General features: G+C 41.2%; 1 protein-coding gene across 2 annotated transcripts in view; it reads right to left on the bottom strand.

The window, feature by feature from the left end:
- Positions 1-611: 611 nt before the first annotated feature.
- Positions 612-14,650, bottom strand: part of SLC40A1 (solute carrier family 40 member 1) — a 161,668-nt gene continuing 147,629 nt past the window's right edge. Inside the window, exons 6-8 of one of the 2 annotated variants that reach the window (XM_073558123.1) lie at positions 9,077-9,319; positions 6,376-7,032; positions 612-3,363 (exon numbers count right to left, since the gene is read on the bottom strand). In XM_073558123.1, coding sequence (XP_073414224.1) covers positions 3,047-3,363; positions 6,376-7,032; positions 9,077-9,319 — 1,217 coding nt within the window. In that variant the 3' untranslated portion in view covers positions 612-3,046. Of the gene's footprint in view, positions 3,364-6,375; positions 7,039-9,076; positions 9,320-14,650 lie in introns of both variants that reach the window. The other variant, XM_073558122.1, reaches the window with a different exon arrangement.

The raw sequence follows: 14,650 nt of genomic DNA, 5'->3' as shown, positions 1-14,650 counted from the left end.
CAACACACTGTACTAGGTCTTTTGTCAGATTTTATTTTTTAAAAACCATATTTTTCATATATATTACGGAAATATATATTTTTTTAGTGCAGGGGAGTAGATATTTTCACACTTTTCTGGTGTTTTTTTTCTTCAAATGCATTATGATTTTGAGTTTTGTAATTTACTCAGGTTTATTCTTATAGGCTTCTCTTTAGAAATAAAAGTCACACTCATCCTTAATAACTTAGATTTTTTGGTATATGTGCACAGGCTCGATTCATGAAGTTGTTTTCTGATGTAAAACAAAACTGAAATGCCGCAAAGCTTTTGAGCAACTTGTAGTTATACTTTTTTTTTTACTGGATGTCTTTGTATAAAATAGTGCACCTGGATGAGCTAGTCCATACAGCAAAAAATAAATAATATATGCAAATACTTTTTGCGGCTTTGCAGACGATTCATGTAAAGGAGCCATTCTAATAGACATTTTATACCAAAAAAGTTGAGTGCTGCTTACAGATGTCTCTAGAAATGTAAAACTACTATACCATTGGCAAGCCCCACTGATGAGTTCGTTCAGAAAACATTTTTTTTTCAAAATGTAATAAAAAATTTGAGAAGATAATTAATATGGTGCCCCAGTTGTATTATTTATTTACATCAGTACTAAAATGATACAGCATGACGTCACAGCGTCAACATTTTTGAGCGGCAGATGAAGATGTCCCGGTGTTTGTCAGCTTACCTTGTAAATCAAAACGTATTCTGTCTGGAATCAAACTGTAATTGTTATCATAGTGAAATATCGAATAGCATAGCAAATTATCTAGCCAGAACCAATTGTCTGATTGCAACAGAAGTCATAACCGGCCAGATCCAAATCTCCAGTCAACGCTCATTGCTCTATCTAAAGTCGGTCTCTTAGGCTCCACTCCAAAATGTCGCATATTCCATTTAGTCTTCACGTATTTGCATAGTGTTGTTCACTGCACTGTAGAAGAACATTCACTTAGATTAAAGGAACAAGTTGTCGTTGGGTCACGTGATTACAGAAAGGCGCTCTAAACTCTCACTATGGAAAAATTGCAATACAATCAGATTTTCCTGCAACAGTACCATTCCAGATTTTTTCCATAGAGAAACAATGACACTAATTAATCATGGGAGCTTGCACATGACCGAGTGTTGACATGTAACCCTGGCCGAACGCTGAGGCACACAATGCATTAGTAGTATGATAAAATATTAGGGGAACAGTCCTGGCGTTACAAGGTACAGTTGCATAGCCCAGGTCATACATACTTGAAAGTTAACATTTATAAATCTTCCCACAACACATTCTAAAACATTTACTACATTATATATAAAATGATACTATGATAAAACTATGAAATGGGTTAAATGCTTAAACACGCTCCAAAGGAATCCAACACTAAAATAAGCAGATCCAATGCTTACCAGTGATTTTCCATAAATGAACATGATACTATGAAAATACCGGTAATTCCCACTCCGAATATAGTTGTGAATCTGTAGATTAGATCTTTAGTGGGTCTATGAAATTGTCACTTGTCGCAAAGCAAACGCTATGACAAAATCTAGAGAATACTAGAGAATACTCACACTCGCAAACTAATACATGGATACTGAACCCAAAGCGGCTGGCTACTACTTGGACAATCCCTTCCTAAAGAAGACCTATCACTTGTAAGAAATACGTAATATTTTGCATGGTGTAAACAGCGAAGTTCTTTTGATTCTGGTGTAGTTCTTCTTTTGTTCTTGCTCTGAGTTTTGGCCCCTTCCTCGCTTTTTATATAAATTAAAAAAAAAGTTGCCTTGGCAATGGAAGTATTCTGTGTTTACTGGAAAAATGAAATCCACATTTGGGTAAATGTGCGTTTCAGAGTCTGTGTTTTATTTCTGACATTACTGTATGGAAGCTGCAGCATCTGGACTTTGGTCTTTTAGTGGTTGTGTCACACACAGCCCTATAAATGTGAGCGCACTTACTGTTTATTTCCCTTTGTGTTACTGGATAAGACCCTATTGCGCTTTTGCATTTTGTTATTATATAAACCTAATCTTTTTAGCTAACTGGTTTGGTTCCCAAGAAAAGTTCCGTAGAAGAGAGTTGAGGACTATGTTGACTTGGCTGAAAATACTAGTAATATATATATATATATACACACACACTAGCTGCTGGCCCGATTCTAAAGCATCTGGTACCCAGCGGCAGATTAAAATAAAAAATGTGATATACTTACCATCCGAGGGCCCCCGGAATCTGTCCCTCCTCTCCACGCTGCTGGCATCTTCCGTTCCCAGTACTGCTTTGCGCCAAAGACCGATGCTGACTTCCTATCGCGAGAGCGCGACGTCATCAGCTGTATTTTGCACAAAGCAGTACTGGGAACAGAAGATGCCGGCAGTGTGGAGAGGAGGGACAGATTCCGGAGGCCGTCGGAAGGTGAGTAGATCACTATTTTTTATTGTAATTCTATTTTTTACACGTTTATGGAACCGAGCCCGTGCGCCCGGAGATGACCCGTGACAGCGCCGCTGATCTCCCAACGGCACGGTAGCGTGGCGTGCGTCCTGCTAATTGCGGACTGCGCCTGTTGCTGATATATATATGGAAAAGAGGCCATATCTCAGGTATGAAGAAGAACAAGACCAAAAGAAAAACAAGATCATACATATTTTTAGGTCTTCTTTAAATGTAATAATGCCCCACTGAACATAAAGAAACCTTACACTCAACTCTTACACTTGTGCCGTTCAGGCCATGTCAGCTGGTGCTTCATTACACTTTTATGTCATGAGCGCTGCAGTCTTACATTTCCCGCATACACAAATGCTTCATAAAAGGGAAATGTGAGCGCTGCAGTCCTTCGGCAGCCGCCTACAGGCTTCGCGCTCAAGTGTCATCACGCCACACAAAGGATGCATAAATGATGTTTGTGCATGTGGTGAGTATAAGGTTTTAGTCTTATTTTTATATGGGGCACAATTGCAAATAAGAAGAGGATGTCCAATGGAGGAAAACCCCTTTATTGACCTTTCAAACAGGAGAATCTCCAGGTTGCTGATCACTTGCCACTGTTTTTGGATCTGAAGTAGAGCAAGTAAATAATTGTACTCCAAGATTCTTATAAGCAAATCGAAAATACATGATGTGGCCCATAGCAACAAAAGAAACTGAAATAAGAACAAGCAGGCCAAAAGCTTCAGGGTTGGGTCCCAAGATCACCATGATGAAATGCAGAAGATCGAGAAGATAATTCATGGAATTCTGGACACCATTTATTATTCCTCTTTCAGACTCAATTACATTCTCTTGAAGGAGCTGAGTTACCGTTAGATCAAAGGACCAAAGACCTATAAGGAAAAACAAACAAAAATTTGTGTACTTACAATAATTTACACAGGACTACTCACAAAGTTACGCTTCTCCCCTCTGCAAATCTCTTCACTGGCTCCCACTCCCTCAGCGTATCCAATTCAAATGACTAATACTGACCTACAAGGCCATCTATAAACTGTCACCTCCATATACTGTATCTCTGAACTAATCTCTCGATATCTTCCCTCATGTAATCTCCGGTTCTCCCAAGACCTCCTTCTTTCCACCACACTTATTTGCTCCTCACCCAACCGCCTACAAGACTTCTCCCGAATAGCCCCCATCCTCTGGAATTCCTTGCCCCAACAAGTCAAACTATCAACCACACTCAGATCCTTCAGACGGAACCTGAAAACCTATCTCTTCAGGAAAGCTTACAGCCTGCAATGATCCCCGCTGCCTCCTCACCACTACTGGAGCTACCGCCTCACCAACACCAGAGCTGCTACAACCCCCCAACCTACTGTCTCCTTCCCCACCATTCTGTAGAATGTTAGCCCACAAGGGCAGGGTCCTCTCCCCTCTGTATCAGTCTGTAATTGTTAGTTTGTTTACTGTGATATCTGTAATTTGTATGTAACCCTTTCTCATGTACAGCACCATGGAACCAATGGTGCTATATAAATAAATACTAATAATAATAATAATAATAATATGGTATCCATAAAAGCACCAGCTAAGTGCACAAAAAAACAAAACCTCACCCAGCTCCACTGACGGGAAAATAAAGTTATGAGACTCAGAAAATGTCCCTACAATCAATGGTCACATGTTTTTTTTTTTGTCTTGTTTCTTTCACAAAGTTATGATTTTTTTTTACCATTAAAATAATAATAAAAACTCATAAGTTTACTATTGCTGTAATCATGCTAACCTGGAAAATCATATTGCCAGGTCATTTTTAACACAGAATAAATTCTGTAAAAACACCCCCTAAACAATACTGGAATTGCACTTTTTTACTATTTCACCACTACTTGGAATTTTTTTCCCATATTTCAGCATATTATATGAAAAAGTGAATGGTATAATTCAAAACTACAATTCATTCCACAAAAAAACAAGCCTTCATATCATTATACCAATAGGAAAACCAAAAAGTTATGGCTATTGGGAAAAGTGGAACGAAAAAGGAAAGCACAAAAAGGTTATGTTGACAGGCAGCATTTTTGCTGTGTTTTTTTTCTGCAAAATGCGCCCTCTTGGCAGTAAAAATGCTGCATTCAAAATGTCTGGTTTTTAGTGTTTTCACATAGTTTTTCATGCAAACTTTTTATGAGGCGCGGATTACATGTCTGATTTGTCTACAGTGCATGCTTAGTGCTTAAAAAAGTTAGTTTCATTTACCAAAAACACTGGTTATCTATGGGTATAGAAACGTTGCAAAAACGCTAAAAGATTTGACAAGCTGCAGATTTCAAAAACTCTGTTTTTCTCAAATTCAGTCAGGAAAAAAAAAGCATGTCGATTAGATTTCTAAAATTTCCTAGATTTTGCTGGTACTGTAAAAATCAGCATTTAATTTGCATAAAAAAGCAGCAAAAAATGCTGCAAAAATGACGCATATGAACAGACGTACAATGAGTTTAGGGAACTAGAAGAGAAGATCAACTCCTCCTCGTAGTGTTTGTAGAAATGTTGCTAAAAGATAGTGGAGGATTATGGAGATAAAGGTTCGCACACACTAGTGTATAAATCAGACGAGTGCAATGCGAAAAAAAATTGCATTCATTGAGTCAGTGCTGATCTGCGAAATTTTCGTCAGCCGGATTCGGCATGCAGAAAAAACACAGCATGCCGTCTGTTTTTAGTTGTCGCATATATTGGATGAGACTCGACAATGCAAGTCAATGGGTATTAGAAATAAAAACGTTTTCTACGCACACATCTCAAAGGAAACACAAAATTTCATCAGCCAAGTACAGTAAATTCACAGCCAGAATCCTCAGAATAAATAGATAGGATAGATAATAAAAAAAAATTGATGATATCCTGTGGCTATACAATGTCACAAGCCTCCTACATATAATAAACTTGCACTCTTTAGTACCTTTCATGTGGCACTAAAGGGTGTTTAGCCTTGTTTAACCTAATAAATTATTTTAAAAAAAAACGACGTCCTCAATAGTTTTGATAACCAGCAAATGTAAAGTAGAAGAAGAGTTCCGTGGTTATTGGGCCCTTCCCAGTCTAAAGACACCAGCTCGCAGCTGCCCCAGAAGTAGCGCATCACATTAAATTTGCCAAGTCTGGCGATTCGCGTTCTCACTTCCCAATTGCCCTGGTGCAGTGGCAATTGGTATAATGGGGCTTGGGGTTGATATCAGCTGTCAACTGTCCAAAATCACAGCTGGTATCGAGACCTCGTATTAGTAATGGAGAGGTGTCTATCAGACACCCCCATTACTAACCATGGACCTTCCTTGCCTGATAATATCAGCTCACAGCTGTCTGCTTTACCTTTGCTGGTTATCAAAAATTAGGGGGGACCCAACGTCATTTTTTTATAATTATTGATTAGATTGAACAAGGCTAAACACCCTTTAGTGACACATGAAAAGCCCTAAAGGGTGAAAGCTTATTACATGTAGGAAGCTTGTGAAATTATATATTCACATATTTAGCTATCGATTTATTATCTATTTTATATCTAATTTCTTTCTATTTTATTAGGGTTATTGCTTTATTAGGTTTTCAAACTAGCTTTAAGTTACACAGAGTATTATAGTATGTAAAAGATGATGTTAAAAATACATTGTATGTGCATATCACACAGACGTCATATGGATGCTAGGTGACAAAAAAAAAAATCGCACACTCGCATTACATTCAGAGTGGGATAATCGCACACTCGCATGACACTAGTCCAACTTTTCAGGATGAACATCGGAGTGATACAGACAGTTCTCAGGATTTATTATAAAAAATACTTAACCTAAACCAATAAAACCTTGTTTTAAAATGTTCCCAAAATTGATTGTACTTACCAATTCTAGCTGCAATAACGCCAGCAAATAGTAAGCTGACTGAGGTTAACGGAATGAAATCGTCTGGTTCAGTGGTTGTTGAGCTGGAGTTATTCAGTAGGTTTTGTATGCTGGTTGTGAGGAATTCCTGGCGTACACCAACTGGAGATAATGTAGGAAAGGGCTCTCCTTCAAGATAGCGTGTACCAATATCTTGAAATGGAGAAACTGTAAGATCCAATGGACTTCCAGGCATAAAGACTGAGATCACACATAGAATAAGGCTGCCGAGTTGAGCTACTCCTGAAATGAATCCAGTACGAATCAGACCAAATTTTTTTCTGAGCCAGGTAAATGCAACAGTTCCCATAATTCCAGAAATGGCAGATGCACCCATAAGGATACTGAGAACAGAACCGCTCAAACCTTGTGTGTAAGCATATCCAGTGGTGATACAGTCAAAGCCAAGGACAGTCATGTAGAGGAACGCAAGGCCCATGCCAGCCCAAAACACTGACTGATTGTAGTAGGCAACCCACCCATCGCGGAAGGTGCGAAAGGGCTCTGCTATTTTTTCACTGCATAGTGACTTTTCAGAAGTTTCAGTTGTCACCACGCTTTTCTCACCCATGAGTTGTACATCTTCAGTTGGTTTTTCATAGTTCTTTGAATTTGCATCTATAACTTTGAAAAAAAAAATAATTCAGTGACAATGTACACAAACACAAGAGAAAAGTGTTTAATTATTAATGTCCTTGGAAGTAGTCTGCATGTGTGCAGGGGGCTTAGGAGCTGGAGCTGAGCTGCCTACACATGTGGCTGATGCTGGCTACCTTACATATAGAGCATTTGTGACTACTGGGCCATCGCTGTTCGTTTAGATGCCAATCTCTGACAGCAGAATGTAAATTGAAAGCACGTTAATGCTCAAGTGCAATTTCACATCACTTATCTGTCTGCAGCAGGCAAAAAATATAGCTCAGCATTGTTGTGGAGGAGTGCAGGACTGTTGAGCTCTGCTAAAATTCTTCTAAGGGTAGGTTCACACAAACATCTAAAAAAATTGTTCAGGGTTTCATCTAGAAAAGTGGGGCATTTTTTTCTCACTTGTTATCAGTGGGCAATCCGTTTACAATCTGTTTTTTTTTTACAGCAGTTATTAATCATTTACAGGACCATCTACAGCACAGGTCCCCAACCTGTAGCTCGGGAGCCATATGTGGCTCACGGTCCCAGGAACTGTGGCTCGCGACTGTCTGCCAGCTTAGTGCATTAGCTCCTGATCTAGCAAACAGGTATGAAGAGCGCATTTCAAAATGGTGAATTTTTGAGTAGCCCTTTACAGAAGTGCAGATCTGGATGCACATATACTGGTCTTAGGGGTTTAGAGATGTTTTAGGTATGATACGCTGGAGGATGGTACTACCTGTTAGAGGAGGTTCTTGAAGCTGGATGCGATAGTGTGTTGGGAGTCCTTGATGGGAGAGTACTGAATTGGGGCATTGTGGGAACCCCTGGATCTCAGTGTACTGCTTTGGAGTGAATTCTGTGGAAAAGCTTTGCTTATCATTATACCCATAATGGGGGCTTTGGTTGACACTAGTTTGAGGGGTACAGGAGCAGGATGTTGCTCATGACCTTCTCTCAGTGCTGAATGTGGCTCTCAAGGTCAAAAAGGTTGGGGACCACTGATCTACAGTTTGCTATGTTACAGAATTGCAATGTATATATAAAAATCGGATGTTATACTGTGCCTCCATATGGTCTCTGATTTTTTTTTTACGCACACATAGACTTGACTGGCCAAGTCTCATCTGATTTACAGAAGAGTCTAGTGAATGCTGCAATTTTTTCCCATGCAGGTAGTCAATGAAGAATATTAGTCATCCCATTGTATAACATTGGTCGAAGTATAGTCTGTTTTTTGCCTTGACAGCACTCAGGCCAAAAATACGGTTGTGTAAATGAGCCCTAACAAGTATACACTGTAAATTCACACGAGTTTGGCCTAAAACAGCCTTTACTCTTCTAGAAAGGTTTTTCAGAAGATTTGAGTGTTTGTGGGAATTTGTGCCAATTTAGCCAAAAGTGCATTGAAAAGGTAGGCAAAGATGTATTATGAGGTGTGGCTCAGAACTGACATTCCAGTTTACCCAAAGGGGTTTTTATGGGGTTGATGTCAGAGTTCTGTCCAACCCACCCGAGATTCTCCACATGCCAAGCCATAGCCTCATGAACCACAATTTGTACAAATGGGCACAATTATTGTGGAACAGAAAATGGACTTCCCATGTCATACTATGTTCTCACTCAAAAGTGGGCTCAAACTCTAACCCTAAGCAACATCCACATATTAATTTACCTCCTCCAGCAAATTATACAGTAGGTACTCTGTATTTCAGTAGGAAACGCTCTTTGGGCATCTATTAAACCAAAATTCAGCGTAAGGCCGCGTTCACACATTCAGTGTTTGGTCAGCATTTTACATCAGTATTTACAAACCAAAACCAGGAGAGCGTGAGAGATACAGAAGTGGTGACACTTTTCTATTATACTTTTCTTCTGATTGTTCTTCTCCTGGTTTTGGCTTTCAAATACTGATGCAAAATACTGAACAAGTACTGAAAGTGTGAACTTGGCGTGGCCTAAAACTCCCGATTTATTACTTCAGAGAAATAATTGTACTTTTTTTTTTGTACACAAAAGAAACATCATCTGATACCTTTTATATTTAATTTTTTCAATTCCTGATCATCTTCTTTCTGGCAAGATTTAAGAGCTAAGGCTGGTGTCTTTTGGTATACTTTCCAAAGTAGAAAATATTCTACACACATTGATATCAAGTTCCAACCAGCAATGAATCCACATCCTATGACAGGTGAACCAAAGGTCATTATCTGTCCAACAGCCAATGGAGCCAGTATGTTTGTTAGCTGATCGATTCGTCTCACTGTTGCATTCATGTCTGTTATTAAAACATAACAAAAGAGCATAAACTTATTTCAATAAGGCTGACCATAAACATTTACCTAAAGTTTACCCAAAGTGAATCTTTTTGACATAACTACTAATTTCATTAATATTATATGAGCGGTTCTTCTGCTAGGTCAGTAGTCTCTCACCTCTGGATATTGCAATTATGACATTGTGCCAGCCCAGCTAATGTCACGCTGGAGATATGTTAGTGACATATGAGCTCAGCCGTAGCCGGAGCTTCTGCCTCCCTGACTTGATATATGATTATTTATTTTTTGAGCACTATTGATTTCATTATGCTGTATGTGAGAAAGGGTTAAATACAAGATACAAATAAAAAATATGGTGAACAAACTAACAGTGAGACTGGCACAAAAAGATGTTATCTGCCTTTGCGGTCCTACAGGATGCAGGATAATGGGAAAGGAGGCAGTAGGTTGGGGTGGGGGTAGCAGAAGCTCCTTTGATGTTGAGGTGGCAGCGGGATCATTGCAGGCTGTAAGCTTTCTTGAAGACATGTGTTTTCAAGTTCTGTCTGAAGATTCCGAGTGTGAGGGATAGTCGGACATGTTAGGGACAGAAGTCCAGAGGATGTGGGATACTTGGGAGAAGACTTGGAGGCGACAGGGTGAGGAACGTATGAGTGTGGAGGAGAGAAGGAGGTCTTGGGAGGACCGGAGATTACATGAGGGAAGATATCGGAAACAGTTAATGAATAATTTTGTAGGTAAATGTTAGTAGTTTGAACTGGATATGTCGGGGAATTGGGAGCTAATGAAGGGATTTGCAGAGGGGAGAAGCAGAGGAGTAGCATGGAGAGAGGTGGATTAGTCAGGCAGCAGAGTTATTGACGGACTGGACATATGCTGGAGCATTAGCTATGAGGGCACAGAGAAGGATACTGCACTAGTCAAGGCGGGAGATGATGAAGGCATGCACTAACAGTTATGTTGAGCTCAGGGGACTGGCAACAAGGAAGAAACACTCGTTCATGTAATAAAAACAGGCAGGGAAATGTTTTACCTCACAGATATAATCAGCTGTGATCTCATGCTCTCCTATCTATATATTCTCCAGGGCCGTTTTTAGGGGGGGGGCGGGGGGTGTGATCGCCCGGGGCACCACCCAAGCCAGGGGGCGTCTGCCTAATGCCTAGCTGTCTGTGTGGGGTGGGATTCAGCAGGTTCTCCCCGGTTCGGTGGAACCAGTTGTTAAAAATGCAGCCGGTTACCCGAACCGGGGATATTCAGAGCCGCGATCCGGTACTGTGCGGCTGTGCGCTCTGTTCTGTGACGCGGCCGTCAGCATACAGCCGCCCGCGTCACAGTGTATCATGCAGGGAGCTGTGCACGGCCGTCACCTTGACAGCTGTGCAGCTCCCTCTCTACTTCCGGGTCAGGTGTCAGGCCTGCGCGATGACGTCATCACGCAGACGCCGACATGTACCCGGACGCTGACTGCAGAGAGGAGCTGCTGGGGAGCAGCTGTGAGGTAAGTATGTGAAACTTTTTTTTTTAATGAATTCAGTGGGTGAGGGGGCTGTACATGGAGGGGGGTGAATGGGGCAGCTGTACATGATGGAGGGGGGTGAATATGCTGCACATGATGGAGGGGGGGTGAATGGGGCTGAGCCTGTACATGATGGAGGGGGGTGCGGGGGCTGAGCCTGTACATGATGGAGGGGGGTGAATGGGGCTGAGCCGGTACATGATGGAGGGGGGTGAATATGGCTGCACATGATGGAGGGGGGTGCGGGGGCTGAGCCTGTACATGATGGAGGGGGGTGAATATGGCTGCACATGATGGAGGGGGGTGCGGGGGCTGAGCCTGTACATGATGGAGGGGGGTGAATATGCTGCACATGATGGAGGGGGGGTGAATGGGGCTGAGCCTGTACATGATAGAGGGGGGTGAATATGGCTGCATATGATGGAGAGGGGTACAGGGGGCTGAGCCTTACATGATGGAGGGGGGTGCGGGGGCTGTACATGATGGAGTGCGGCTGCACTTGATGATGGGGGGATTGCACATGATGAAATGGGGGGTAAGGGGGACTGCACAGGATGAATTGGGGGGTAAGGGGGACTGCACAGGATGAATTGGGGGGTAAGGGGGACTGCACATGAATTGGGTAAAGGGGACTGCACATGATGTGGGGGTAAGAGTGACTGCACATGATAAAGTGGGGGTAAGGGAGACTGCATATGATGAAATGGAAGGGGGATAGGGGGCTGCAAATGAGGAAGGGGCACTGCAGATGAAGTGAGGGGTGATAGGGAACTGCAACGGATGAAAGGGACTTCAAATTAAAGTGGGGGACTGCAAATGATGATGTGGGGGAGAGGACGGGGGACTGCAAATGATGAATTCAGTGTGAGTGACGGGGCACAGCAATTTAATTGAAGGTGGGGGGTGAGGAGAGCAAATCATCTATCTGGAGAACAAATAAAGAATTTTGAGTGTGGGGGAGTAAGTGATGTATTGAATGTGGGGTAGAGCAGTTGATAATGAATAGAGGGTGGGAGAGAAAGACATGACAATGAATTGAGGCAGGAGGGGCATGTAAATATAATGAATCGGTGTTAGGGTTAGAGCGGGAGGTACATAGTGGGGGGGGCGTTGAAGTTAAAGTGCCTGGTAATGAATTGGGGGAAAGAGTACAGGTGCTAATTTATATATTAAATGGGGAAAGTGACATTTATAGTTAGTGGGTGCACAGTTGTGGATTATAATTTATATTTGGAATGGTGGGTTGCATAATAACCAATTATAACCAAAACTAACAGGTCAAGGAAATTCTTATCCTCTCTTGCTGACAACTTTATCTTCCAAAAGGTACGGGAGAAAACAAGGGGAACTGCTACCTTGGATCTAATCCTTATAAACAGGGAGGAAATGGTTGAGGAGGTAAAAGTGGCTTGGACCCTAGGAGGTAGCGACCATGCTATTTTAGAATTTTGGATAACTAGAGGAGGAAGACCTGTGAAGACTCAGACGTCAAGGTTAGATTTCAGAAAGGCAGATTTTAAGGGATTCAGAAAGAGAATTGGAGGGATCCAATGGCTGGATATCCTTAAAGACAAAAATGTCCAGGAAGGATGGGAAATCTTGAAAAATGAAATTCACAAAGCACAATTGTTAACAATTCCGAAAAGAGGGAAGAATAGGAAGCATTTAAGGAAGCCAGGATGGATGAACACAGAACTTAAGCACATGCTAAAAAGGAAGAAAAAAATGTTTATAAAATGGAAAGAGGGAGGCATATCTAAAGAAGAATATAATGCTGTCTGTAGAACCTGCAGGGCACAAATCAGATTATCTAAAGCTGACAATGAATTGAGGCTTGCAAGAGATGTCAAAAGCAATAATAAAGGATTTTGGGGATATGTCAAAAGTAAAAGAAAAGTCAAAGATGCTATAGGATTTTTACAGGATGAAAATGATGAAATGGTAAGACAGGATGTTGAGAAGGCCGAACTTTTAAATTCCTATTTTGCATCTGTTTTCTCTCAGAAAGGAAATGTGACATCAACTGTTCTTCACTGTCCTATTAAGGGTATAGAAGAATCCAGGATATCTATAAACAGAAAGATAGTGAGGAAACACTTAGCTAGCCTAAATGAATTCAAGTCTCCAGGTCCAGATGAATTACACCCCAGAGTACTGAAGGAGATAGCAGAAGAAATTTTTGAACCCCTCTCCATAATATTTGAAAATTCTTGGAGAACAGGAGAAGTCCCAGAAGACTGGAGAAGAGCAAATGTTGTTCCTATCTTCAAAAAGGGGAAGAAGGTGGACCCAGGCAACTATAGGCCGGTGAGTCTGACTTCTATACCAGGAAAGATCTTTGAACAAATTATTAAACAACATGTATGTCAGTACCTGGATAAGAATGAAGTGATTAAACAGAGTCAGCATGGGTTTGTAACTAATAAGTCATGTCAGACTAACTTAATTTCCTTCTATGACGGAATCACTGATTGGGTGGATCAAGGAAATGCTGTAGATATAGTATATCTTGACTTCAGCAAAGCATTTGACAAAGTATCTCATACAATCCTTATTGAAAAAATGACTAAGTATGGAATGGACAAGGCAACTGTTAGGTGGATTCATAACTGGCTTAGTGATCGGACCCAAAGAGTGGTCGTAAATGGCTGCACATCCAGTTGGAAGAATGTCTCAAGTGGGGTACCACAGGGCTCTGTCCTGGGCCCTGTATTGTTCAACATCTTTATCAACGATTTAGATGAAGGAATTGAGGGTAAACTGATTAAATTCGCTGATGACACAAAGCTAGGAGGGATAGCTAATACTAGAGAAGAGAGAGAGAGGATTCAAAAAGATATAAATAAACTGGAGAACTGGGCAGCAACTAACAGAATGGTTTTTAACAGGGACAAATGCAAAGTACTACATCTGGGCAATAAAAATGAAAAAAGCATATACAGAATGGGAGGAATAGGCCTAAGCAACAGCACATGTGAAAAAGACTTGGGTATACTAATAGATCACAAACTGAATATGAGTCAACAGTGTGATGCAGCAGCAAAAAAAGCAAATGCAATTCTAGGATGTATTAACAGAAGCATACAGTCTAGATCACGTGAAGTCATTATTTCCCTCTACTCCTCTTTGGTCAGACCTCATCTGGAATATTGTGTCCAGTTTTGGGCACATTTTAAATAAGACATCAACAAACTGGAGCAAGTTCAGAAAAGAGCAACCAGAATGGTGACCGGTCTGCAAACCCTGTCTTATGAGGAAAGGTTGCAGGATTTGGGATTGTTTAGTTTGCAAAAGAGAAGACTGGGAGGAGACTTAATAGCTGTCTACAAATATCTCAAGGGCTGTCACATTGTAGAAGGATCATCTTTATTCTCATTTGCACAAGGAAAGACTAGAAGCAATGGGATGAAACTGAATGGGAGGAGACACAGATTAGATATTAGAAAAAACTTTTTGACAGTTAGAGTGATCAATGAGTGGAACAAGCTGCCACGAGAAGTGGTGAGTTCTCCTTCAATGGATGTCTTCAAACAGAGGCTGGACAGACATCTGACTGGGATGATTTAGCGAATCCTGCTTTGAGCAGGGGGTTGGACCAGATGGCCCAGGAGGTCCCTTCCAACTCTACGATTCTATGATTCTATGTATTAATGGTGGGTGCACGTCTATATTCAGATGTGTAGTGTAGAAGGGAAAAAGTGGGGAATGTGCTCTGGAAGCCATGCTCTAGGTAACTGTGTTATTTCTTGGCTGGAAGAAGTGATGGCGGTCTGTGCTGGATGAAAAAGAAAAGCAAAGATGAAGAACTTCA

This window comes from Dendrobates tinctorius, unplaced genomic scaffold (genome assembly GCF_039654945.1).
Source record: "Dendrobates tinctorius isolate UK_male_01 unplaced genomic scaffold, ASM3965494v1 ptg000254l, whole genome shotgun sequence".
In the NCBI taxonomy this organism is placed as follows: Eukaryota; Metazoa; Chordata; class Amphibia; order Anura; family Dendrobatidae; genus Dendrobates; species Dendrobates tinctorius.
The sequence above is the reverse complement of the archived record's forward strand: the minus strand, read 5'-3'. Positions and strand labels throughout refer to the sequence as shown.